Source organism: Tribolium castaneum, unplaced genomic scaffold (genome assembly GCF_031307605.1).
Source record: "Tribolium castaneum strain GA2 unplaced genomic scaffold, icTriCast1.1 ptg000038l, whole genome shotgun sequence".
Taxonomy (NCBI): Eukaryota; Metazoa; Arthropoda; class Insecta; order Coleoptera; family Tenebrionidae; genus Tribolium; species Tribolium castaneum.
The window spans coordinates 10,001-37,500 of NW_026986638.1; the positions used below are offsets into that span (position 1 = coordinate 10,001).

Consider the following 27,500-nt stretch of genomic DNA (forward strand, 5'->3'; position numbering starts at 1 on the left):
ATTTTATTATGACAACCGACAATCAATTAACAATTATAGTAACGCGTCATATTTGCACCCAACACGCTCCGACGTAATTGTCTACACAACATTGTGCGCTGTGTTTAAGACAAAAACCGAGCAGTCTTTGAAATTGACACGACCCTCAGCCAGGAGTGGTCCGGGAACAGTATATCCGAGGACCGCAATGTGCGTTCGAAATGTCGATGTTCATGTGTCCTGCAGTTCACAAGTTGACGCGCAATTAGCTGCGTTCTTCATCGACCCACGAGCCAAGTGATCCACCGTTCAGGGTAATCTTTTCAAACAAATTTAAAATATTATTACATAACGCACCGTTCCACATCGAAATCGTTTCATCATCACACAACAACAAAAATAACTACTTAAGGTTATTACAATTGTGATGTATATGTGAGAAACGGACCAATCGAAAGAAACGTTCGGCGTTATATTTTATAATATTTTATTTAATTAAAGTGGCATTTGTTTCTACTTATCGAAAAGAGTATGCAGTTATAGTTTAAGTTTACATAAAGAATAACCCGATGATATTAACGTTTTATAAATACGTATATATATCTATTAGGTTTTTTTTCTCTATCAACTTTGTCTATAAAACTCTGCTCCTTTTGCGATAAGCATTATGTATATTTATTAAATAGAAAATATGTCGAAAAACCAGACGTTTTCTTCAAACAAACGCCACAGCTACAAACTTAATCACAACAATATTTACCAAACAATACAATTGTAGGGTGTTTTGTGTGATACGTCGTTTGGTGGGCATTCTAAGAACGTCCGTCGACATAAAAACGAATCAAAAGAAAAGCACAGGCAGTGCAAAACGTTCCTTCGTCAGTCGGGCGTATATCATTTAAAACCCACAGAATCTAAAAAAGTTAATAAACTTTTTTATTTAGATTCCTACGGTTCGTCGCGTCGTTAAAGTAAATTATTACTTCGACGCATGCGGAACCCAGGTACCCGAAAACCGTAAGCCTAAGCGTTTTTTTCCAAACATCACTCACTATCGATAAAGTAAATTGATTTTATGTATTTATAAATGTGCGTTTGTATGTATAGTAGTATAGTAGTAGTATATTTTGTTATTGGTTGTTTCGAGCTTTTTATTGTTATAAAACGTTTTTGTAGTCTTGTACATAAAGTACAGACGAATAGACAGCCCCTTTTATTTATTAATAAACTCCAACCATTTACAAATTAAATTACAACTACAACATCTCTTTTACACATTAATTATACACCATCTTTATTTTCTTTTTTCCGAAGCGAATACGATGAAGAAAATACGCAAAGACTGGCTTACAAAACCGTAAGCCTAAGCGTTTATTTTTCAAACATCACTCACCATCGGTAAAGTAAAATGATGGTATGTATAAATGTGTATTTGTATGTACAGTAGCGTAATAATTTTGTTGTTGGTTGTTTCGAGTTTATTTATTATTATGGTTTGTATGTATAAAGTTTTAGTCTTGTACATAAAGTACAGACGAATAGACAGCCCCTTTTATTTATTAATAAACTCCAACCATTTACAAATTAAATTACAACTACAACATCTCTTTTACACATTAATTATACACCATCTTTATTTTCTTTTTTCCGAAGCGAATACGATGAAGAAAATACGCAAAGACTGGCTTACAAAACCGTAAGCCTAAGCGTTTATTTTTCAAACATCACTCACCATCGGTTAAGTAAAATGATGGTATGTATAAATGTGTATTTGTATGTACAGTAGCGTATTAATTTTGTTGTTGGTTGTTTCGAGTTTATTTATTATTATGGTTTGTATGTATAAAGTTTTAGTCGTGTACATAAAGTACGATCGTATTGGCAGACACCATTATTATTCATTCATTCATTCTTGTTTGTTATTATAAATAACTCCAACCATATACAAATACTACAACAACAACAACAACATCTCTTGCACATTAATTATACACCACCACTGTGTATTAGTACTTTTTTTCGAAGCGAATACGATGATGGAAATACGCTAAGACCGGCACTGCGAAAGCAATAATAAAACGTTAGCACATAACCATCTTTCGACAATATTGATTCGTGTTAATGTTCGAAAAAATTCTTTGAAAACGTCGTTTACGGCACGTTTACAATCGATTTATAAAATAAATCGAAAAACGTAACAACAGATCCGCTTAATGCAAGACGACCCGTTGTTGCTTTTCCGTTCGACGCATAATAAAGAATTTTGTATGAGAATTGATCATCATACGAATAGTGTATGTATGTGTGTTTTTTGTTGATCAGCACAGACAAAATGTGTGTGTATGTGTGACAACTAAACAACAACATTTACACGTTAATGATCCTTCCGCAGGTTCACCTACGGAAACCTTGTTACGACTTTTACTTCCTCTAAATGATCAAGTTTGGTCATCTTCCCAGCAACATCGGCAACGTCGAAACGCCACCGCGCACCGGTCCGAAGACCTCACTAAATCATTCAATCGGTAGTAGCGACGGGCGGTGTGTACAAAGGGCAGGGACGTAATCAACGCGAGCTTATGACTCGCGCTTACTGGGAATTCCTCGTTCATGGGGAACAATTGCAAGCCCCAATCCCTAGCACGAAGGAGGTTCAGCGGGTTACCCGGACCGCTCGGTCAGGGAGGACACGCTGATTCCTTCAGTGTAGCGCGCGTGCGGCCCAGAACATCTAAGGGCATCACAGACCTGTTATTGCTCAATCTCGTGCGGCTAGAAGCCGCCTGTCCCTCTAAGAAGAATTGTTTGTACGCCGACAGTAAAAACCGCACATAGAGACCGGGCGAACCCGGCTCCAGCCGGCATTTGGGATGTCGAAATACGCCTATTTAGCAGGCTAGAGTCTCGTTCGTTATCGGAATTAACCAGACAAATCGCTCCACCAACTAAGAACGGCCATGCACCACCACCCACCGAATCAAGAAAGAGCTCTCAATCTGTCAATCCTTCCGGTGTCCGGGCCTGGTGAGGTTTCCCGTGTTGAGTCAAATTAAGCCGCAGGCTCCACTCCTGGTGGTGCCCTTCCGTCAATTCCTTTAAGTTTCAGCTTTGCAACCATACTTCCCCCGGAACCCAAAAGCTTTGGTTTCCCGGAAGCTGCCCGCCGAGTCATCGGAGGAACGTCGGCGGATCGCTAGCTGGCATCGTTTATGGTTAGAACTAGGGCGGTATCTGATCGCCTTCGAACCTCTAACTTTCGTTCTTGATCAATGAAAGCGTTTTTGGCAAATGCTTTCGCTTCTGTCCGTCTTGCGACGATCCAAGAATTTCACCTCTAACGTCGCAATACGAATGCCCCCATCCGTTCCTATTAATCATTACCTCGGGGTTCCGAAAACCAACAAAATAGAACCGAGGTCCTATTCCATTATTCCATGCACACAGTATTCAGGCGAAGTTTTAGCCTGCTTTAAGCACTCTAATTTGTTCAAAGTAAACGTGCCGGCCCACCTCGACACTCAATGAAGAGCACCGCGGCGGGATTGAGTTGGGCCGCCCTCTCGAGCTAAGCCCACCGGCAGGACGTCCCGCGAAACGCCAGTTAACACCGCGAACGATGAACCGGCGGCGCGGGACACAAATTCGACTACGAGCTTTTTAACCGCAACAACTTTAATATACGCTATTGGAGCTGGAATTACCGCGGCTGCTGGCACCAGACTTGCCCTCCAATTGATCCTCGTTAAAGGGTTTAGAGTGTACTCATTCCGATTACGGGGCCTCGGATGAGTCCCGTATCGTTATTTTTCGTCACTACCTCCCCGTGCCGGGAGTGGGTAATTTGCGCGCCTGCTGCCTTCCTTGGATGTGGTAGCCGTTTCTCAGGCTCCCTCTCCGGAATCGAACCCTGATTCCCCGTTACCCGTTACAACCATGGTAGGCGCAGAACCTACCATCGACAGTTGATAAGGCAGACATTTGAAAGATGCGTCGCCGGTGCGAGACCGTGCGATCAGCGTAAAGTTATTCAGATTCACCAAGTTGTACGATGACGGCGAAACCGCCACCGATTGGTTTTGATCTAATAAAAGCGCTCCTTCCGTCTCCGGTCGGAGCTCTGTTTGCATGTATTAGCTCTAGAATTACCACAGTTATCCAAGTAAATGTGGGTACGATCTAAGGAACCATAACTGATTTAATGAGCCTTTCGCGGTTTCACCTTAATTTGGCTTGTACTGAGACATGCATGGCTTAATCTTTGAGACAAGCATATGACTACTGGCAGGATCAACCAGGGAACTGTGTTTTTGTGTTTTTTGAGACAGACGAGAGAATAAAATACTCATCATCATCGTTTATAAAGATGAAGAATATGCGCGTTTGTGCGAAACAATCTAACATATAAGAAAGTAACGCCACGCTGTTTCTTCTTTTCTTCGTACGATATAGAGATAAATGTATCGTCATCATCGTCGTCGTAGTCGTTAAACACCACAACACATATATCGGTCAATAAAGGCATAATAATAATATTTATAATATTATTTTTTACCTTTGCCGATTTAAAAGTTCAAACATTCTCTTCACTCTTCGCAAGATTGAATGCGACGTGAATTTATGAAATTCTTTCGAATCCATAAACGTTACGAATATTATATAAATATTCTCGCTCGGATATTAGAGAGTTGACGCATTTATTATTTTTGTTTGTTTAAATCACAAACATTTGTTAGTTCAACAAAGTTTGATTGCATAAGGACCGCCAACGTAAGAGAATACGTTTTGCCGCATCCGCAATCTCGCTGTGGGGAACTGGGCGAGCCACAAAATCACAAAATAAAGCAATCTCGCAAGCAAAGCCCTATTCGAATTCGATAGCGGAAATGTGCGATAAACGTCGATAAATTGGAAGCAAATGCAGAACGTATACATAATCGGTCGTTTTGTCGTCGTCATTTATGATAAACTTCGACTAAACCGTTACACCGTTCATATCGCCTCACTCAACGCATCGACACACACCACTACCATATGTATACCAGCGCGACACCGATCGAGGCAGCCGCTCGGTATTGGATGTGCGCACCGCTCCACTGACATAGCTCCACAGGCGACGTCTACCGAAGCGCACAGCTCTATAACTATAAGGCATACACACAAAAGGGAGAAAATATTTTAAATATTGATAATATTAAAAAGTCATATTTTATATTTAAACCATTATAAAATTTAATTATAAAAACGTTTGTTTTAAAAAAAATAATTAATTAATAAAAACAAAATTATTTTAAGCGCCGTACTTCGTAAACGTCGTACTTCGTTCGTCGTATGTGCAAAGTCAAATGAATGCTGTAGTTAGTCGCAGTTGGAACGTCTGAATGTCGTACAACGTAACAATAATTTTGAGTGCCCTAATGTGTAGACGTCGTACTTCGCGAACGTCGCACTTCGTAAACGACGTACTTCGTGAACGTCGCACTTCGTAAACGACGTACTTCGTGAACGTCGCACTTCGTAAACGACGTACTTCGTAAACGTCGCACTTCGTAAACGACGTACTTCGTGAACGTCGTACTTCGTAAAGGTTATGCAATATTAATACACATTTGCTGTATTGCAAGTTGCATTTTAATAAATATTATGCATTTTTATGTTTTAATTTAATATCTAGGCCAAAATACTATGTTTATTTAATTGTTAAATGTGTACGTTTATTTATAGATACGTAATTTACATAAAAATTTGTTTTTTTTTTTATTATATGCAAACTACAAATAAAACATTTAATATTTTTAAACGTCGTACTTCGTGTAAGTTATGCAATATTGATACAAATTTAGTGTATTGCGGGTCGCAATAATATTAATTTATATTTGAACGTAGTACTTCGTGAAGGTTATGCAACATCAGTACACATTAAGTGTATTGCAGGTTGCATTATTATTAATTTATGTTTTCTCACTTTTTACCTTCATATAAAAAAAAATTTAATATTTTTGGACGTCGTACTTCGTAACAGTTATGCAATATTGATGCACATCTGTTGTGCTGCGGGTTGCATTTTATAAATTTAATGTATTCTTATGATTTACTTTAATGTCTAGGCAAAAAAACACTTTTGATTAGTTGCTGAATGTTTACATTTATTTACAGATACGTAATTTGCAAAAAAATTTGCTGTTTTTTTATTATATACAACACAAATAAAATTCTTTAATATTCTTGAACGTCGTACTTCGTGTAGGTTATGCAATATTGATACAAATTTAGTGTATTGCGGGTCACAATAATATTAATTTATATTTAAACGTAGTACTTCGTGAAGGTTATGCAAGATCAGTACATATTAAGTGTATTGCAGGTTGCATTATTATTAATTTATGTTTTCTCACTTTTAACCTCAATATAAAAAAAAATTAATATTTTTGGACGTCGTACTTCGTAAAGGTTATGCAATATTAATGCACATCTAGTGTGCTGCGGGTTGCATTTTATAAATTTAATGTATTTTTATGTTTTACTTTAATATCTAGGCAAAAAAAACAATTTTGATTAGTTGCTAAATGTTTACATTTATTTACAGATACGTAATTTGCAAAAAAATTTGCTGTTTTTTCATTATATACAACACAAATAAAATTATTATATTATTTATTGTTTACGTTTTACTTCATCACTTTGTGAACGTCGTACTTCGTTTGTACTATGAACGCTGCATTTCGTCGCAGTCGGCAGCACGTGCGAATAAACGTCGTACAAGAAAATCACGATTTTGAGTGCCGTACTTTGCAAACGTCGTACTTCGTCTATACTATGTACAAAGTCAAGTGAACGCTAAACCTCGTCGCAGTCGACAGCGCGTGCAAATAAACGTCGTACAAGAAAATCACGATTTTGAGTGCCGTACTTCGCTAACGTCGTACTTCGTCTGTACTATGTACAAAGTCAAATGAACGCTAAACTTCGTCGCAGTCGACAGCAAGTGCAAATAAACGTCGTACAAGAAAATCATGATTTTGAGTGCCGTACTTCGCAAACGTCGTACTTCGTCTGTACTATGTACAAAGTCAATTGAACGCTGTACTTCGTCGCAGTCGGAAGCAACTGCAAATATACGTCTTACAAGAAAATCATGATTTTGAGTGCCGTACTTCGCAAACGTCGTACTTCGTCTGTACTATGTACAAAGTCAATTGAACGCTGTACTTCGTCGCAGTCGGAAGCAACTGCAAATAAACGTCTTACAAGAAAATCATGATTTTGAGTGCCGTACTTCGCAAACGTCGTACTTCGTCTGTACTATGTACAAAGTCAATTGAACGCTGTACTTCGTCGCAGTCGGAAGCAACTGCAAATAAACGTCTTACAAGAAAATCATGATTTTGAGTGCCGTACTTCGCAAACGTCGTACTTCGTCTGTACTATGCACAAAGTCAATTGAACGCTGTACTCCGTCGCAGTCGGCAGCACGTGCAAATAAACGTCGTACAAGAAAATCACCATTTTGAGTGCCGTACTTCGCAAACGTCGTACTTCGTCTGTACTATGTACAAAGTCAAATGAACGCTTAACTTCGTCGCAGTCGACAGCACGTGCAAATAAACGTCGTACAAGAAAATCACGATTTTGAGTGCCGTACTTCGCAAACGTCGTACTTCGTCTGTACTATGTACAAAGTCAATTGAACGCTGTACTCCGTCGCAGTCGGCAGGACGTGCAAATAAACGTCGTACATGAAAATCACGATTTTGAGTGCCGTACTTCGCAAACGTCGTACTTCGTCTGTACTATGTACAAAGTCAATTGAACGCTGTACTCCGTCGCAGTCGGCAGGACGTGCAAATAAACGTCGTACATGAAAATCACGATTTTGAGTGCCGTACTTCGCAAACGTCGTACTTCGTCTGTACTATGTACAAAGTCAAATGAACGCTGCATTTCGTCGCAGTCAGAAACAAAGCAAACGTCGTGCAATGAAACAATAATTTTGAGTGCTGCATTTGTGAGCGCCGTACTTCGTTTGTTACTTTATGGTCACATGAACGTCGTATTTCATCACACAGAGCACCATACTTAATGCACTTAAATGAACGTTGTACTTCGTACAAGTTAGGCAATATTAATACACATTTGGTGTATTGCGGGTTGCATTATTAATTTACAAAAATAGCTATGATTTTATATACAACTTAAAATAATTCATAATATTTAAACGTCGTACTTCGTAACAGTAATACAATATTTAAACAAATGTAGTACTTCTTGAATATAGGCAATTTTCATACACGTTTACTGTGAAACCAGTTGCGTTACAATTAAAGTATACGTAGTACTTCGTGGTTTTAGGCAACTTTAGCGCGCGTTTTGTGTAATGTTGGTTGCATACCTTTAAACAAAATGATTGTGTCAAGACTATTTTACCACATGAGCAATCGTGACTTTATTATATGCAGTAGTTATTAAGCAGTGAATGGTGCAAGGCGAGCGCTATGTGCTAGGCGAGAGCTATGTGCTAGGCGAGAGCTATGTGCTAGGCGAGAGCTATGTGCTAGGCGAGAGCTATGTGCTAAGTCCGTAGAACGAAGTATGTCGTTCGAATAAATTTGCTGGCTTTCTTCTACTCTTCCTCCTCTCTCTCTCTCTCTCTCTCTCTCTCTATCATCTATCTTCTTTTCCTTTTAATTTCTTTCTTTCTCTCTGTCTTCTTTCTCTTTCTCTTTCTTTCCTCTCTCTTGTATTATTCATCTCTGACTCTATTACTCATACTCTTTAAGACTAGTTGGTTTCTATCACTATCACCAACCACACCATCGTCTTTTTGTTACTTGAGAGAAATAAGGCTGTACACTACTAACATTAAATTGTGGTGAGAAGAGTGAGAGTTTTTAGAGAGGTAAATTTATTTGTAATGATAAAATAGAGTAAGTTCATGTTGGTTAGCCCAAGTTGCATTGCATACTAGTAATATTTATTAAACAATGTGTACCTGGCTGTGTATTGTTTTATTCTCTCAGCTTTCTAAACGTTGACGGAGTCTCGTCTCACCGACAAGACGAATCTCCAAGCTGAGTCTGTCTTAACAGATCGCAGCGTAGAAACAGCTCTACCGAATACAACACCTTGCCAGGTACGTATGTAATAATAAAATAGAGTAAGTTCATGTTGGTTATTAGCCCAAGTTGCATTGCATACTAGAAATTTTTATATAAACAATGTGTACCTGGCTGTGTATTGTTTTATCCTCTCAGCTTTCTAAACGTTGACGGAGTCTCGTCTCACCGACAAGACGAATCTCCAAGCTGAGTCTGTCTTAACAGATCGCAGCGTAGAAACAGCTCTACCGAATACAACACCTTGCCAGGTACGTATGTAATAATAAAATATAGTAAGTTCATGTTGGTTATTAGCCCAAGTTGCATTGCATACTAGAAATTTTTATATAAACAATGTGTACCTGGCTGGGTATATTTTTTATCCACTCAGCTTTCTAAACGTTGACGGGGTCTCGTCTCGCCGACAAGACGAATCCCCAAGCTGAGGGCTGAGTCTCAACAGATCGCAGCGTGGAAACTGCTCTACCGAGTACAACACCCTGCCAGGTACGTAAGTCGTCTACAGACAATTCCGAGTTTCGACGTCGAACAACAATGTACCCATAATTGACCGTCTAGAAGCCTGGTCGGACGTGGCAAGGATCGATCCCGCCGCCGATCGGTGGCTTCACACGGCAAATAGGGCTCGTGCGACGTTCGTACGCAAGCGTTAAACGCCTAGTAAAGTCACATTGTTTTGAGCCTGTCGACTCTCGAAACTCCTAAAGGTATCGTTGCCACCTTTGACTAGAAAGGATACGGCCTTAGAGGCGTTCAGGCATAATCCCACGGATGGTAGCTTCGCACCACCGCCCGCTCGAGCGAGTGCGTGAACCAAATGTCCGAACCTGCGGTTCCTCTCGTACTGAGCAGGATTACTATCGCAACGACGAGTCATCAGTAGGGTAAAACTAACCTGTCTCACGACGGTCTAAACCCAGCTCACGTTCCCTATTAGCGGGTGAAAAATACGCGCCCTGAAAGTACCGCCGCCAATATTTGTGGAATTTCTAATTGTATAGTTTTTTGAAACCAAACTGATCTTTTGGACCTAACGTAATAGAATTTGAGCCAAATTGATTATTTCAGGCTTAACACGATGTTAGTTGTTATGTATGATATGGATTATATTAAAAACACTTGTCACATTTAAAAACATAACATTTATTAAATTGTTTTAACATATGTTTTTCAATTTAGTAAATATAAAATGTTTTATAAAGAATCTTCGTCATCGTCACTTGAGATTTGTAGGTGTGTTGTCGTTTGTTTAATATTAAGTCCAGACGTACCAGGCTTCTCCATGGTGGATACTCGCCGCCTTAATTGTGAATCGGTATAGAACGGTTGAATACTTGTTATTATTGGAAGAGGATTGCCGAGAAAATTGTCTTCAAATTCTGGAAGTGTATTCCAGTCGAAATCATCATTCCATTCGTCGTAGATTTGTGGAATAATAGGTTGCAGTGGTTCATCTGGGTTATGTTGCATAGTGTGTGGCCGTGTATTATTTGCTACAACATTCCGAAATACGACATTTCTGGTAAACGTCCTTCCATTGCGATAGTTATATTTCCCTTGTTGAGGTCCGTTTGTTATATACATTTTTAAATTTTCTCCTAAGCCCACTCGACTCATAGCTACATACAATTGGCCATGCACAAAACATGGCCCATCCAGGTATATGCCTACTTTGTCAAACGTTTGTCCTTGTGATTTATTTATAGTTATGGCGAATGCAAGTTTTACAGGAAACTGTTTTCTAATCATAGGCCGAGGTAAGCCAGTTCCTTCGCTAGCTTTAGTTTTAACTTTTGGTAGGGTAATGACATTTCCTGTTCCTTTTCCGGAAATGACTTTGGCTGTTAAAACATATTCACCCATTTCTATAATTCTCAATCTTGTCCCATTACACAAACCCACTTCTAGGTCTATATTACGTAACAACATTACGATAGCACCTCTCTTTAGATGTAATTCAAACGGCGGCAAACACGCAGTTTCTACAGCATTCAGAAAGTCATCGGGTACTAAAAAATTGTCTTCCGGGTTTGCGTCGTAAATATCCTGACTGTAATACGTTTTAAGTTGTCCAGGACAACTGTCTAATATCTTGGCGTTAATATCTTTAACTGATACGTTTTTTGGACATAAGATAGCACGAGAAGCAATTCGGTTGTCGTCGATTTCAGTTACATCAATGTCTTCAAAAACGTGTCTTAATAACTCATCTAAACTACTGACTAAATACTGATTGGGAATCTCTATTAAGTCGTCCGGCACACCATAATGCACTTCCGGTATGGTGGCTTTTGTTACTTTGCCTTCTCCTATCCTTAGTAAGAAATCGGGAAATGTTCTGTCGACATTTATATCTTCTAGTGCTGCATTCAAATAGCGCATATTTTGTGTTAGTTTTAATTTTACGACGTTATCCCAAAAGGGCACTGCTTGTACACATTCATTTAGTATTTCTCCTGCATGTGCTCTTGGCACAACGGGCAATAATTGTCTGAAATCTCCTCCAAAAACAACAATTTTACCACCAAACTCTCTGTCGATATTCATTAAACGTCTAAGGTATCGGTCTATTGCCAGCACAGCTTTTCGGGGGGCCATTGATGCTTCATCCCAAATTATTAATGCAGTATTTTTCACAAAGTTTGAGTCTGTTGTTTCTTCAGCAAATCCTCCTACCGTAGTCTCCGTTAGCAGTAATGGCAACCGAAACGATTTGTGGACAGTTTTACCTTCTTTCAGTAATGTGGCAGCCATCCCCGTCCAAGCCATCGCTATATACGTTTGGTGAAGTCGTTCCCTCACTACTCGTTGGATGACATTATATAGATACGTTTTCCCAGTACCACCTGGTCCGTCCACGTAAAATACATTCCTTTCCGCTCGTCCTGTTTGCAAATTATCTTGTAATGCAGCAATAATTGCATTATATGCCACAAGTTGATCATGATTTAAACGGGCAACGGCTTCATTGATGTCGTCATTCTCATTGGCTCCAGTTCTGTGTGGTGGAACAGTTTGCATTAAATCATAAAATGTTAATGGTACTGTTCGGAGCAGGTCGTCGTCTTGCAGCGTTACTTCTGGTAACCCCAAATCTTGCATAGATGGAATATTTGGCAAATTGGTGCGTTGTAAAAATTTCTGAATGTGGTAGAGGGCCTTTTGTTCTGCGACGTCCTCACTATCTGTATGATGTCGTTGAAAATCTTGTAGCATATAATTTCTGTACTTTTGATACATGTTTGGCACAAAAGTCATATCGCCACTTTCACTAATCATACTAAAAATTGTCATTGCAAACAACTCTCTGACATAAAACGGAGGTTTGGTTAAAGCAATTTCATTCATGGCTGCATCGTATGTATTACAGTCATCAAGTAGTCTTAGTTCTCTACATGCCGCTTCAAACGAGTCCATTCTTTGACCATTAACTGTTTTTAATTCGTCAAACGACGTTACTCCTGGTGAAACACGTAGAAGTAGTCTTAGATAATACCGTTCACCTTCTTGAACACCCACTTCTGCTATAGTACCAATAGTTTTGCTTTTTTGTCTTCTTTTCGCCCAGGTTGACGTTTTTCCATGCCATGTGTAATATTCCGGAATATCTGTATATTTATATATTCTTGCTTCTGGATTATCATGGTTTAATTGAAACCACGCCATTAATTTGGAAGGTTTTGTCGACAGTTCTTCTATCCTTTGAATATCTTCACCCTCTTCAAACATAACTTCTTGGTGATGTGGTAAATGAACAGGCAAAACAATTACAGAATGTGACCTGTCACTTAGTGGAAATTGTAGCAATCGCCATGCGGATTCTGTAGAACTCACGTATCGATAGTCTTGATAATGTTTAATCTCGTCCCAGTTTATAACGCCATCTTCATTTGGTTGCTGGTGTTGCGCCTGTACTGTAATATAGTCCGCACTTTTTTCTACATACTTATGTAAATACTTAATAGTATATATCGACCCGCAACATTCAACGTTTATATGGCAGTCGTAATACCCCGAAAGGTATTTATTGTAAGGTACAATTCGCCTATTGTCAATGGCTGTACCCTCGTAATCTATGGTTCTTCCATTGTTAGGCCTTTTATAATCTGGTTGTCGTAAAAGATTATCTCCTAACAATAATGTTCTGTCAGAAAATTGTTTCGGGTAATGCTTGGTACATTCGCCATTCTGCATGCATAATGCGTCAGGATGACTATTAGTGCCACAGGGTCTATGTATGTAATGTTTTTTCACTAACATATACATGCGCGGTTCTGTATCTTCGTCTGGTATTACAGCTGATACAGCAGCGTCCACTAACTCTTCTGTATTCAGCTTATCTTCTGGTCTTAACGTTACTAAAATATGCGCATGGGGTAATCCTCGTTTTTGGAACTCGACGCTGTACATATAATTCAATATAACCCCAAAAATCTGACAATTTGCAATTTGGTCGATAAGATTTAGCAGTTTTGTGTGAAAAACTCTGCAAACGAGATCTGGCCTGTGTTCATATTTCTGTTTATATTGTAGGTTTTCTTGAATTTCCGGCCACTTGGGGTTGCAAGTCATGGTTATAAATAGGTCGGGTTTGCCATGCCTTGCAACTATTGTCATTGCGTCTAAATAGCGTCTTCGTTTTTCTCGTGGGCTATTAATTGTTGCCGCTGGCAAAATGGTTATTTTTCCAATTCTTGCATGTTCCCTGGCTGCTCTATTTTCAAGATATCGTCTTATTGCAGTGTATTCGGCTACACGTAATTGTCTTTGATTTTGTTTAACCCACCACAAATAGTCGGATTCGGTTCTAACCCACGCATCAACAATATATTGTTGAAACAGCTTTCCACTATTATGAAGGATTGAAAAATGATCACGGACTTGCAAACGATATCTGTAATATTCTCTTATTGTGACTTTGCTTCTTTTGTTTCTTCTCACTTGGTTTTCGTTATCACCTTGTCCCTCTACGTCTTCATCATTTGGATGTTGTTCGTCTAGTTGTGGAGGTGTTTCAGTTGCGACGTCTACTCTTCTTCTGTTGCCTTCGTACGTGTGAGGAATATTGAAGTCGTACCCCATTTCTCCGTATGGGAACAGCAGTGGATATACCATGGGATCAGCAAGGCGATTTAAGTTTTTTAATTCGTGTTTTCGATTTGGTTGTTCTTTTGGGTAAAGAATTAAATCTACTTGAAAAGGTGGCTCCTCTCCCACAAATACCGCTGCAATATCGCTCCGACTAGTTGGAAGATTATGATTGCGCAGATTGTCGTTTATTCTATCTTTGAAGGCAACGATAACGTTTCTCACTTCATTTTCGTCTTCGTTTGCTGCTAGGAGGCGCCTCTCTTCTAATACTTCTTTCATTGTACTATATGACTGGATCCATGGGTTGTCTCGTCTAAGTATATGTTCTAATAATGCAATTGTGTCCGCTTCTAAGCGTTCTCCAAGAAATGTGGTACGTCTTTCTATCGCATCTTGTGCATCCAAAAAATAGTAATTGTTATTTTTTGGTTGCCTATTGGTTTGCGAAGGTAATGGTTCAATGTAGTGGTAAATTTGGCCGCAAACGTTAAAACACCAAGCACCTTGATTTTGGTTTCGGTCTTCTGGTATCGTCGCTTTAAAGGATGCCATTGCAAAAAGACTATTTGCAGAGCGAATGTGTTCCCGAAAATTGTTAGCGGCTTGAGTGTTTTCTGTTAAAAGTCTTTTGAGTTCTCGAGGACATTGCACTAGATCTGGTAGTCTGACTTTGCCAAAGTTACAACAAAAAAACCGACCTCGTGTTGTTATTGGCAGTCTTTCGTTTTCAAAAAAGAGAGCATTACAATGGTCGCATATCGATGTCATTCGTCCCATGTATTGAGCTTCTACCGCTTCAATGTTCTGCGTTCGTAAAGCCAATCGATACGTTCTTCTAATTGGCACTTCTGCATGTCGTCTTCGTGGAGGCACAACTACTCTAACCGGTCTTATTATTTCTTCTTCGACTTCAGCTCTGTTGTCATTATTTTCTTCGTCTTCGTCGTTTTGCATCATTTCTTGAATTCTTGTTTCAACAATTGGATCTCGTATGATATTCACGGATAATTCGTTTGTTACGCTGTTTGTTTGAATGTGCAATTGGTACATGCGAGCCAATTCTTCTATGTGTTCGTCGCGTTGCACACAAACAATTAATCTTGAATCGTCATGCTCTTCATTAGCTATTTGTAATTGTGTACCACTGTTCTGCTGATGCTCCTCTTGTTTTCGCATACGTTTCACACGTATGCCGTGGTATCTTGACATTTGCGACATTTTGTCTTGTCGTCTGTAAACATTAAAACGTTTGTAGTATGTTGTATATACTGTTTTTTATTTTACATAGTGTTGTAATTATTTTTTGAATTGTTTTTTAAAGTTGTTTGTTGTTAATGTACTTTTGTGATTTTATGTATTGCTTTTGTTTATATGCAATGTTTTATTTTGCTTTTTATTCAACGTTCTGACGTAGCGTTTTTGATGTTTTATTGTTTATGTTATTGCAGTACTTTTTTTGTAAACAATGAAAATGTTGTTTAAGAACGAAACACAGCAATATAGTCACTGTTTATCAGTTTGTTTTAAGCATTCTTTATTGTGTTGTAATTGTAATTTTTTGTTCTTTGTGTTATATTTGCTACATCTAAAGCCTATTGTGCTGATTAATGTAACTACATAATGAAATAATATTCTTTTAAACTGTAATATTTAATTAAAATTACATGTGTGCGCTAAGTTTGTCAATTTTTTTTATCACAAAGACACCAAATTGCTTACTTTAATTATAATTTGAAATATTTTTCTTGTTGTACGCGGTTGACTTTCTTTACGTCTTTAGTTTTTTTTTGTATGTTGTTAATTTTTTGTTTTTACAAAAACGTATGAAGGTGTTACTGCTACATGTAAAGCTTATTGTGCTAATTCATCTAACTAAATAATGAAATAATATTTTTTTAAACTGTAATATTCAATTAAAATTACATTTTTGTTCTAAGTTTGTCAATTTTTTTTATCACAAACACACAACATTGCTTACTTTAATTATAATTTGAAATATTTTTTTTGTTGAAAACGTAAAGTACGCGGCTGACTTTCTTAACGTCTTTAAATTGTCTTTTTTTTGTATGTTGTTAATTTTTTTGAAATTGTGTTAACGATTCAACAATTTTTTTTACAACAACTTAGAAGGAGTTACTGCTACATGTAAAGCCTATTGTGCTAATTAATCTAACTAAATAGTGAAATAATATTTTCTTAAACTGTAATATTCAATTTAAATTACATTTTTGCTATAAGTTTGTCAATTTTTTTTATAATTTGAAATAATTTTTTTGGTTAAAACGTAAAGTACGCGTTTGACTTTTTTAACGTCTTTAGATTGTTTTTTTTTGTATGTTTTTTTGTAATTGTGTTAAGGAATCAACATTTTTTTTACAAAAACGCATGAAGGTGTTACTGCTACATGTAAAGCCTATTGTGCTAATTAATGTAACTAAACTATAAAATAATATTTTTTTAAACTGTAATATTCAATTACAATTACATTTTTGCTGTAAGTTTGTAATTTTTTTTATCAGAAAGACACACAAGTGCTTACTTTAATTATAAATTGAAAAAAATTTTTTTTGTTGAAAACGTATAGTACGCGTTTGATTTTCTTAACGTCTTTAGATTGTTTTTTTTGTAATTGTGTTAACAAATTAACATTTTTTTTACAAAAACGTATAAAGGTGTTAATTTTAATTTGCGTTTACCGTGTTTAATATAAACTGTTTTTATATTGTTGTTAATGAATACGCTTAATACATGTTTTATATCTGTTTTTTTTAAATAGAATTGCAGTTTTATTTTTTATTTTACTTATATTGTTTTTAGTGGTAATTGTTTTTGTTTTATGCAGCAATAACAATTCTGAACACCGCTTTTAGTATTTTAAAATTTATTATATGTGTTTTTTAAAGCGGTTTATTGTGTAAACACAAAAGCTAATCGTATAATTATTTGTTTTATTTACTTAGTTTTAAAAGATTTAGTTTTAAATACAATGACTTTGACATGCATATACTATTGTTTTATATGTACAGTTTTTAAATGTAAAATTTGTATTTTAGTTGCTACATTTAACGTTTGTAATGTTTAATGTGTTTTAATAATTCTGTTTATGTTCATTATTTGCTACTAGATTATAATTTGTATCTTCATTTTAAACCTTTTAATTTTTTTTTTGCGTCACACACGCAAGTGTAATAGTTTGTTATTTGATTTTAGTGTAAATATAAAGTACGCGCCTAACGTTTTGAATGACCCTAGATTGATTCCTGGTTTGGTATGTTGTAATGAAAGTGTTTGTTTTTAAATTGTGTAAGCAAAATAGTTAATAATTTTTTGGCAACAACGTATGAAGGATTTAATTTAAATTTGCGTTTTTAGTTACAGTGTTTATTTTCTATTCTGTCTAGACTGTTGTTGATGAAAACGCTTAATACATATTTTATATCTGTTTTAATAATTATATTTGCAGTTGTTTAGTGTTACATTACTTATATTAATTTTAGTGGTGAATGTTGTATTTTTTGTAGCAATAATAATTATAAACATTGCTGTTGGTATCTTAAAACATACCTCTTGTTTTTGTGTTGAGCGGTGAAATTTTGTAAACGCAGAAGCTAATAGAATATCACTTATCTTCACTTATTAGCACATAGTTTTTAAACATTTACTTTTAAATACAATGTATACACAACACTTTTTCACGTTTACTGTTACTATTATTTGTTAGTGCTTCGTATAAACAGTTACAACTTTGTGATGTTGTTCTGTGCTGAGCTGCTTTGGTACTAAAGTCTGATGCGTTAAGTGGCGAGCTTATAAATCTATGCGGCCGACGGCATCCTAAACTCTTCTAAAGTGTAAATGTTTTATTTTTGTAATGTATTGCAAATGTTATTACTTATTGTCTGTAACTATGTGTATTATTGTTTTTTAATGTTGTATAACTGTGCTATGTTTTTCTTGTTGTTTTCTGTGGTGGTTAAATGTTTAAAAAGTACCGATATGTAAGTTTTGCAATGCTAATGTGTGTACGTGTTTAGTGAACAGTACATTTCACATTTGTTTATAAGTTTTTGTTGTCTTTTTCTTTTTTAAATGTTTTGTAAATAACATTATCAGTTCAAAATATTAGAAATAGAACCAATATTTTAAATTATTTATGGACATTAGTTACTAAATTGTTGCATTAGCTGTTGTTGTTATAAAAATCAATATTTGCATGAAACATTCGTCTGCACTTTATTGATTACTTGAAAACAATGTTTGTTTTTGATTTTGTTTTATGTGTTAAAATTTATTTATAGACATTTGTTACTTAATTGTTGCATTAGTTGGAGTTGATGTACATTTTAATATTTGCATGATACAGTTGTTTGGACTTTCCAAATTACTTGAAAGTAAAGTATATTTTTTACGTGTTTCTTACGTTAGCGTAAAATTCATAGTCAGTTTTGAAATGAATATTCTTATTTGTTTTTTTTTGTTTGTTAAGTAGATATTTGTTTGGATTAATTTTCAAAAGATTCAAAATACTTGGAAACATTTGTTTGAAACTTTTTTCTCAGAAGTTTTCTAATTACTTGGAAGCATTGACAATGAAATTTTGTAGAAGCCTTTAATGTCAATTTCTTCTTTTACCTGAGACCAATGATTCCTGGATCTCAACTAATTACTTGGAAAGTACAGACTTGGAAAAACATCCGAATTTAAATTAATATTTTAATTGTTGATTTTGCTTATAAATAGTTATTTGTTTATATCAATTTCCAAAACTTTACAAATCATTTGGACCTGTTTGTTTGGTACATTTCTCAGATGTTTTTAAATTACTTAAAACCTTTGACAATAGAAAATTGTAGAAGCGTTTCATATTAATTTCTTTCTTTACTTGGAAAAAATAGTTTCAGTATCTCAACTAATTAGTTGAAAAGTACAGACTTGCAACAATTTTTAAATTTTGATATATTTTTCTTTTTTGTTTATTTTTTTTTGGGTATTGTAATTCTTTTATAGAAATTTTTTGTTTAATTGTTGCATTAGTCGGAGATGATGTAAAAGTTAATATTTGGATGATACATTTATTTGCACATTACTAATGATTTGGAAACAATGTATGTGTTTTATTTGTGTATTACGTTTTTGTAATGTTTATAGTCATTTTTGAAATTAATATTAAAAATTGTTGCTTTTGTTCATATAACAGATATTTGCTTTATTTTCTTTTTTTCAAAAGTTAGAAATTACTTCGAACCATTTGTTTGGAACATTTTTCAAAAGTTTTATTATTACTTACAACCACTGACAATGGTATTTCGTAGAATTCTTTCACGTTTAGTTTTCTTTTTATCTGGAACCTATAATTTTTGTAAGTCAAGTAATTACTTGGAAAGTACAGACTTGTAACAACGTTTATATTTTAATATAGTTTTCTTATTGTTTTTAATGTATGTATGAGTATAGTAACTTATTTTTAGTCATTTGTTATTTAATTGTTGTAATTTTTGGAGTTTAAGTTTGATGTAAAAATTAATATTTGCATGTTACATTTGTTTGTACATTACAAATTACTTTAAAAAATGTTTGTTTTTAAACGTGTTTCGTGTTTGTAAATTTTTTATAGCTATAATTTCAATTAATTCTTTAATTGTTGTTTTTGCTTATAAAATAGTTATTTGTTTGTTGATTATGTTGATTATTTGTTTTTTGATGTTTTTAATTTATTTTGAGAATGGAACTTTGTAGAAACGTTTTATGTTGATTTCTCTTTTTTTATCTGTAACAAATAGTTCCAGTATCTCAACTAATTACCTAAAATTTATGATAGATATTTGTTACTTATTTGTTGCATTAGTTGGAGTTGATGTAAAATTTTATATTTGCATGTTACAGTTGTTTGCATTTTACTAATTATTTGAAAACAATGTATGTTTTTTTATGTGTGTCTTACGTTTGCGTAAATTAATAGTCAGTTTTGAAATTATCATTGTAATTGTTATTTTTGTTTGTTAAGTAGATATTTGTTTAAATCTATTTTCAAAATATTCAAATTACTTGGAACCATTTGTTTGAAACTTTTCTCAGAAGTTTTTAATTACTTGGAAGCATTGACAATGGAACTTTGAAGAAGCGTTTTATGTTAATCTCTTTCTTTACCTGGAACAAATAGTTTTTGTATCTCAAGTAATTACTTGAAAAGTACAGACTTGCAAGAATATTCGAATTTACATTAATATTTTAATTGTTGTTTTTGCTTATGAAATAGTTGTTGGATTGTATAAAGTATCAAAAGATTCTAAATTACCTGGAATTATTTTGTACATTTCTCAGATATGTTCAAATTACTTGGAACCATTGACAATGGAACTTTGTGGAAGCGTTTCATGTTAATCCCTTTCTTTACCTGCAACAAATAGTTTTCGTATCTCAACTAATTACTTGGAAAGTACACTTGCAACAACATCTAAATTTAAATTAATTGTTTAATTGTTGTTTTTGAAGTACTTATTCGTTTTTACCAAGTTTCAAAATTATACAAATTATTGGAAACTGTTTGTTTGGTACATTTCTTTGATGTTTTTAAATTACTTGAAACCATTGACAATGTAACATTGTAGAAACGTTTCATGTTAATTTTGCTCTTTACCTGGAACAAATAGTTTCAGTATCTCAACTAATTACTTGAAAAGTACAGAATTGCAACAATTTTTAAATTTTATTATATTTTTCTTTTTTGTTTAATTTATTTTTGCGTATTGTAATTCTTTTATAGTCATTTTTTGTTTAATTGTTGCATTAGTCGGTGTTGATGTAAAAATTTATATTTGGATGATACATTTATTTGCACATTATTAATGACTTGGAAGCAATGTATGTTTTTTATGTGTGTTTTACGTTTTTGTAATGCTTATAGTTAGCTTTGAAATCAATATTAAAAATTGTTGTTTTTGCTTATATAACAGATATTTGTCTAATTTTTTTTTTCAAAAGTTAGAAATTACTTGGAACCATTTGTCTGTAATATTTTTCAAAAGTTTTTATCATTACTTAGAACCACTGACAATGGTATTTCGTAGAATTCTTTCACGTTTAGTTTTCTTTTCATCTGTAGCCTATATTTTTATAAAATTTAACATTTGCATGTTACAGTTGTTTGCATGTTACTAATTATTTGAAAACAATGTATGTTTTTTTTATGTGTGTCTTACGTTTGCGTAAAGTAATAGTCAGTTTTGAAATTATTATTGTAAATGTTATTTTTGTTTGTTAAGTAGAAATTTGTTTAAATCTATTTTCAAAATATTCAAATTACTTGGAACCATTTGTTTGAAACTTTTCTCAGAAGTTTCTAATTACTTGGAAGCATTGACAATGGAACTTTGAAGAAGCGTTTTATGTTAATCTCATTCTTTACCTGGAACAAATAGTTTTTGTATATTAAGTAATTACTTGAAAAGTACAGACTTGCAAGAATATTCGAATTTAAATTAGTATTTTAATTGTTGTTTTTGCTTTTGAAATAGTAGTTTGTTTGTATCAAATATCAAACGTTTGTTAATTACTTGGAATTATTTGTTTGGTACATTTTTCAGATATGTTCAAATTACTTGGAAGCATTGACAATGGATTTGTGTGGAAGCGTTTCATATTAATCTCTTTCTTTAACTGCAACAAATAGTTCCCGTATCTCTACTTATTACTTGAAAAGTACAGACTTACAACAACGTTTAAATTTTAATGTAGTTTTCTTTTTACTTTAATGTATTTTTGGGTATTATAATTTTTTTTTAGACATTTTTTGTTTAATTGTTGCATTAGTCGTAGATGATGTAAAAGTTAATATTTGGATGATGCATTTGTTTCCACATTACTAATTACATAGAAAGAATGTATGTTTTTTATGTGTGTTTTACGTTTGTGTAATGTTTATAGTCAGCTTTGTAATTAATATTAAAAATTGTTGCTTTTGTTTATATAACAGTTTTTTTTTTCAAAAGTTAGAAATTAATTGGAAGCATTTGTTTGAAACATTTTTTAAAAGTTTTATCATTACTTAGAACCACTGACAATGGTATTTCGTAGAATTCTTTCACGTTTAGTTTTCTTTTCAACTGGAACCTATAATTTTTGTAAGTCAAGTAATTACTTGGAAAGTACAGACTTGTAACAACGTTTATATTTTAATATAGTTTTCTATTTGTTTAATGTATGTGTGGGTATAGTAACTTATTTTTAGTCAATTGTTATTTAATTGTTGCAATTTTTAGAGTTGATGTTGATGTAAAAATTAATATTTGCATGTTACATTTGTTTGCACATTACAAATTAATTAAAAAATGTTTAGACTTGTAACAACGTTTATATTTTAATATTGTTTTTATATTTGTTTAATGTATGTATGGGTATAGTAACTTATTTTTAGTCATTTGTTATTTAATTGTTGCAATTTTTAGAGTTGATGTTGATGTAAAAATTAATATTTACATGTTACATTTGTTTGCACATTACAAAGTAATTACAAAACTTTTTGTTTTACAATGTATTTCGTAATTGTAAATTTTTTATAGCCATAATTACAATTAATACTGTAATTGTTGTTTTTGCTTGTAAAATAGTTATTTGTTTGTATCATTTTTTTGATGTGTTTAGTTTCAGTATCTCAGTTAATTACCTAAAATTTATTATTGATTAATTATTGTTATTTATTTGTTGCATTAGTTGGCGTTGATGTAAAATTTAATATTTGCATGATATTGTTGTTTGCAGTTTACTAATTGGTTGAAAACAATACGTGGTTTTTATGTGTATCTTACGTTTGCGTACAATTAATAGTCAGTTTTTAATTTAATTTTGTAATTGTTATCTTTGTTTGTTAAGTAGATATTTTCAGAAGATTAAAATTACTTGGAACCATTTGTTTGAAACTTTTCTCAAAAGTTTACAATTACTTGGAAGCATTGACAATGCAACTTTGTAGAAGCGATTTATGTTAATCTCTTTCTTTACTTTAAACAAATAGTTTTCGTATTTCAAATAATTACTTGAAAAGTACAGACTTGCAACAATATTTGAATTTAAATTAATATTGTAATTCTTGTTTTTGCTTTTGAAATAGTTGTTTGTTTGTATGAAATATCAAAAGTTTGTAAATTACTTGGAATTATTTGTTTGGTATATTTCTCAGATATGTTCAAATTACTTGGAAGCATTAACACAGGAATTGTGGGGAAGCGTTTCATGTTAATCTCTTTCTTTACCTGCTACAAATAGTTCCCGTATCTCTACTAATTACCTGAAAAGTACAAACTTGCAACAGCGTTGAAATTTTAATGTATTTTGTTTTGTTGAATGTATTTTTGGGTATTGTAATTCATTTATAGTCATTTTTGTATAATTGTTGCATTAGTCGGAGATAATGTGAAAGTTAATAATTGTTTACCCTTTACTAATTACTTGAAAGTAATGTATATTTTTTTATGTTCACACTTGTAACAATGTTTATATTTTAATATTGTTTTTTTTTGGTTTAATGTATGTATGAATATAGTAATTTGTGTTTGAAGCATTTTTTTGAAGCATTTTTAAGTTTGACTTTAATAACTTAATATCAAATTTTTTGTTTTATTTACTCCACTCGCTAAATGTATTAATGTATATAAATTTATATATATATATATATATATATATATATATATATATATATATATATATATATATATATATATATATATATATATATATATATATATATATATATATATATATATATATATATATATATATATATATATATATATATATATATATATATATATATATATATATATATATATATATATATATATATATATATATATATATATATATATATATATATATAAGCCAATTTACAAAACAAATATTTATATTTTTATCTAGTCTAATATCAACAATTTTTATATTCGAACATTGTAACATTGTACTTTGTAAATGTTACGCAATAGTGATACACATTTACTGTATAGTGAATTGCTCTTTCATTTTTAATTTGTTTATTTTTTGTAGTTTAATCAAAATTTTTGTTTTATTTCAATGTAAATCCACATTTTTTTTTTGAACGTTTTACTTTGTGAACGTTAGGCAATGCTATACACATTAAATGTACTGCTGGCTGGTTGCATTTTTGTGTTTCTCTTATATTTACTTTAATATCTTTGCAAATTACCTGTATTATTTAAACCTCAAACGTACATACTTATCTACAGATTTTCAAGTACAGAACAATAAAATTATTGTTTTTTATAGCATTTAAAACTTTAATTTTTGTTTCTGAACGTCGTATTTTGTCTCAGTTAGGCAATATTGATTTACATTTGGTGTATTGCAAGTTGCATTCTTATTTATGTAATTTTTTTACATTTAGTGTATAGTGAATTGCACTTTCATTTTTGATTTGTTTATTGTTTTTGGTTTAATTAAAATTTTTGTTTTATTGAAAACTAAATCCACATTTTTTTTTCGAACGTTTTACTTTCTGAACGTGAGGCAATGTTATACACAGTTAATGTATTGCTGGTTGCATTTTTGTTTTTGTCTTATATTTACTTTAATATCTTGGCAAATTATCTGTATTATTTAAACGTCAAACGTATATATTTATCTACACATTTTCAAGTACAGAACAATAAATTATTGTTTTATTATAGCATTTATAACAATAATTTATGTTTCTGAACATCGTACTTTGTCTCATTTAGGTAATATTGATATACATTTTACCTTTTTCTTCTTACGCTCTACTTCGTAAAAGTTATGCAATATTAATACACATAAGTGTATTGTGGGTTGCATTTTTAATTTTCGATTTTAATTTTGTTGTTACTCTGAAAGAAGGGTTTTTTTTTGGTAATATTTTTTGTTACTGTAAACCACTTGGTTATATATTCGATGACCATTTCATAATTCAATAATCTTTTTTTTTCAAACGCTAAAATGTCACCCCCTAATGGTTAGATCTAAAAAAGTAAAATAGGGGCCTTATGTATGCACTGAAATACACAATATAAGTAAATGTGGTAAATTTTCCTTTTTTTAAATTCTTTACATTTTTACCTTTAACTCACCCTTTAATGATAAGAGGTTAATTTTTGTTTAAATTATCTTTATTTCCATTTCAAAGGGTACTTGCACGCTAAAACCTATATTAATCTGACTGTATTTGTATTTTTTTTGTCAATTGTAGGGGTGGCTTTTTTACGTAAGTGGTGTTTGTTTTTTATAATTATTCTAATATTTTTTTTTTATTGTAAACCACTTGACAATCGATTCTAAGACACTTATGGAAATGTAAAAACCTTTTTTTTTAACAGTTAAATAGTCACCCCCATAGAGTGAAATCCAAAAAAGTAATGTAGGGGCCTTTTGTACGCATTGATATACACAATATACCTAAATGTGATAAATTTTTGTTTATTTATACCCAAATGTGATAAATTTTTGTTTATTTTTATTTTTTACATTTTTACCCTTAAATCACCTCTTAATGCAATGAGGTGGATTTTATTTAAATAAGTTTTGTTTTTATTTTAGTGGGTACTTGCACGCAAAAACCTATATCGATTTAACTGTATTAGTAGATTTTCTTTTTTTAGTAACATTTTAGGGGTAGTGTTTTTAAAGCAGGGGTGGTTATTTTATTATGGTATTATTATTTTTTTCATTATGTATCACGACTTATCTACTGATTCGAAAACAACAATAGCAATCCAAAAATGACTGGATGTGTATTTTTTTTTGTACACTTTAGGGGTGTTTTTGATAAGAAAAAAGTATTAATGTTTAGTTTTTTATGGTAATATATTTTTTTTATTGTGAACCACATGACTGTAGATTTAATGGTAATTATAGGAATCCAGTAACATTTTTTCACAAACGCTAAAAACTCACCCTTTAAGGGTAAAATTAGAAAAAAAGAAATATATGGTCCTTATGTTCGCATTGAAATACATACAATACTTGTAGTAAATGTGGAAAATTTTCAATTATTTAAATTAGGTTAATTTTTGTTTATTTTTATTTTTTACGTTTTTACTCTTAATTCACCCCCAAATACAAAGGGGTGTTTTTTGCTAAAATTTTTTTGTTAATATTTTAGGGGCTACCTATATGCAAAAACCGTAGCGATTGGCTTTATTTGTAGATTTTTGTTTAATAACTTACCCCCAAAGGGTGAAATCTAAAAAACGAATATAAGAGCCTTATCTACGCACTAAAATACACAACATATTTAAATTTGATTAATTTTGTTTTTTTTTTAATTTTTACATTTTTACCCCTAACTCACCCCCAAATACAAAGAGATGGTTTTTGCTAAAATATTTTTTATTAATATTTTAGGGGCTACCTATATGCCAAAAACCGTATCGATTAGGCTTTATTTATAACATTTTGTTTAATAACTCACCCCTAAGGGGTGAAATCTAAAAAACTAATATAAGAGCCTTACCTACGCACTAAAATACACAACATATTTAAATTTGATTAATTTTGTTTTTTTTTAATTTTTACATTTTTACCCCTAACTCACCCCCAAATACAAAGGGGTGGTTTTTGGTAAAACATTTTTTATTAATATTTTAGGGGCTACGTATATGCAAAAAACCGTATCGATTAGGCTTTATTTGTAGATTTTTGTTTAATAACTCACCCCCAAAGGGTGAAATCTAAAAAAATTATATAAGAGCCTTATCTACGCACTAAAATACACAACATATTTAAATTTGGTTAAATGTAATTTGTTTAATTTTTACATATTTACCCTTAACTCACCCCCAAATACAAAGGGGTGGTTTTTGCTAAAATTTTTTATTAATATTTTAGGGGCTACCTATATGCCAAAAACCGTATCAATTAGGCTTTATTTATAGCATTTTGTTTAATAACTCACCCCTAAGGGGTGAAATCTAAAAAACTAATATAAGAGCCTTATCTACGCACTAAAATACACAAGATATTAAAATTTGATTAATTTTGTTTTTTTTTTAATTTTTACATTTTTACCCCTAACTCACCCCTAAATACAAAGGGGTGGTTTTTGCTAAAATATTTTTTATTAATATTTTAGGGGCTACGTATATGCCAAAAACCGTATCGATTAGGCTTAATTTGTAGATTTTTGTTTAATAACTCACCCCCAAAGGGTGAAATCTAAAAAAATTATATAAGAGTTTTATCTACGCACTAAAATACACAACATATTTAAATTTGGTTAATTTGTTTTTTAATTTTTACATTTTTACCCTTAACTCACCCCCAAATAGAAAAGGGTGTTTTTTGCTAAAATATTTT

The 27,500-nt window shown here is 32.7% G+C and overlaps 1 protein-coding gene and 2 non-coding genes across 3 annotated transcripts; all 3 read right to left on the reverse strand.

The window, feature by feature from the left end:
- Nucleotides 1-139: 139 nt before the first annotated feature.
- Nucleotides 140-296, reverse strand: LOC135267470 (5.8S ribosomal RNA). The gene has a single exon (XR_010335893.1). It is a non-coding gene; the product is annotated as a 5.8S ribosomal RNA (ribosomal RNA).
- A 2,058-nt stretch (nucleotides 297-2,354) lies between these two features.
- Nucleotides 2,355-4,277, reverse strand: LOC135267480 (small subunit ribosomal RNA). Its single transcript, XR_010335901.1, has one exon. It is a non-coding gene; the product is annotated as a small subunit ribosomal RNA (ribosomal RNA).
- A 6,560-nt stretch (nucleotides 4,278-10,837) lies between these two features.
- LOC107398926 (uncharacterized) lies at nucleotides 10,838-15,401 on the reverse strand. Its single transcript, XM_064359639.1, has 2 exons — nucleotides 10,995-15,401; nucleotides 10,838-10,933 (listed from the first exon to the last, which is right to left on the reverse strand). Exons 1-2 carry the CDS (start codon nucleotides 15,399-15,401, stop codon nucleotides 10,838-10,840), a joined length of 4,503 nt encoding a protein of 1,500 aa, XP_064215709.1.
- Between the last annotated feature and the right edge of the window lie 12,099 nt (nucleotides 15,402-27,500).

What these genes read in the sequence shown, in the direction of transcription:
- LOC107398926 (XM_064359639.1), bottom strand. Translation starts at nt 15,401, where the DNA reads ATGTCGCAAATGTCAAGATACCACGGCATACGTGTGAAACGTATGCGA. An exon ending in TACGTAATATAGACCTAGAA is followed by an intron (nt 10,934 to 10,994) that starts GTGGGTTTGTGT and finishes ATGTTTTAACAG; the next exon opens with CCAAAGTCATTTCCGGAAAA.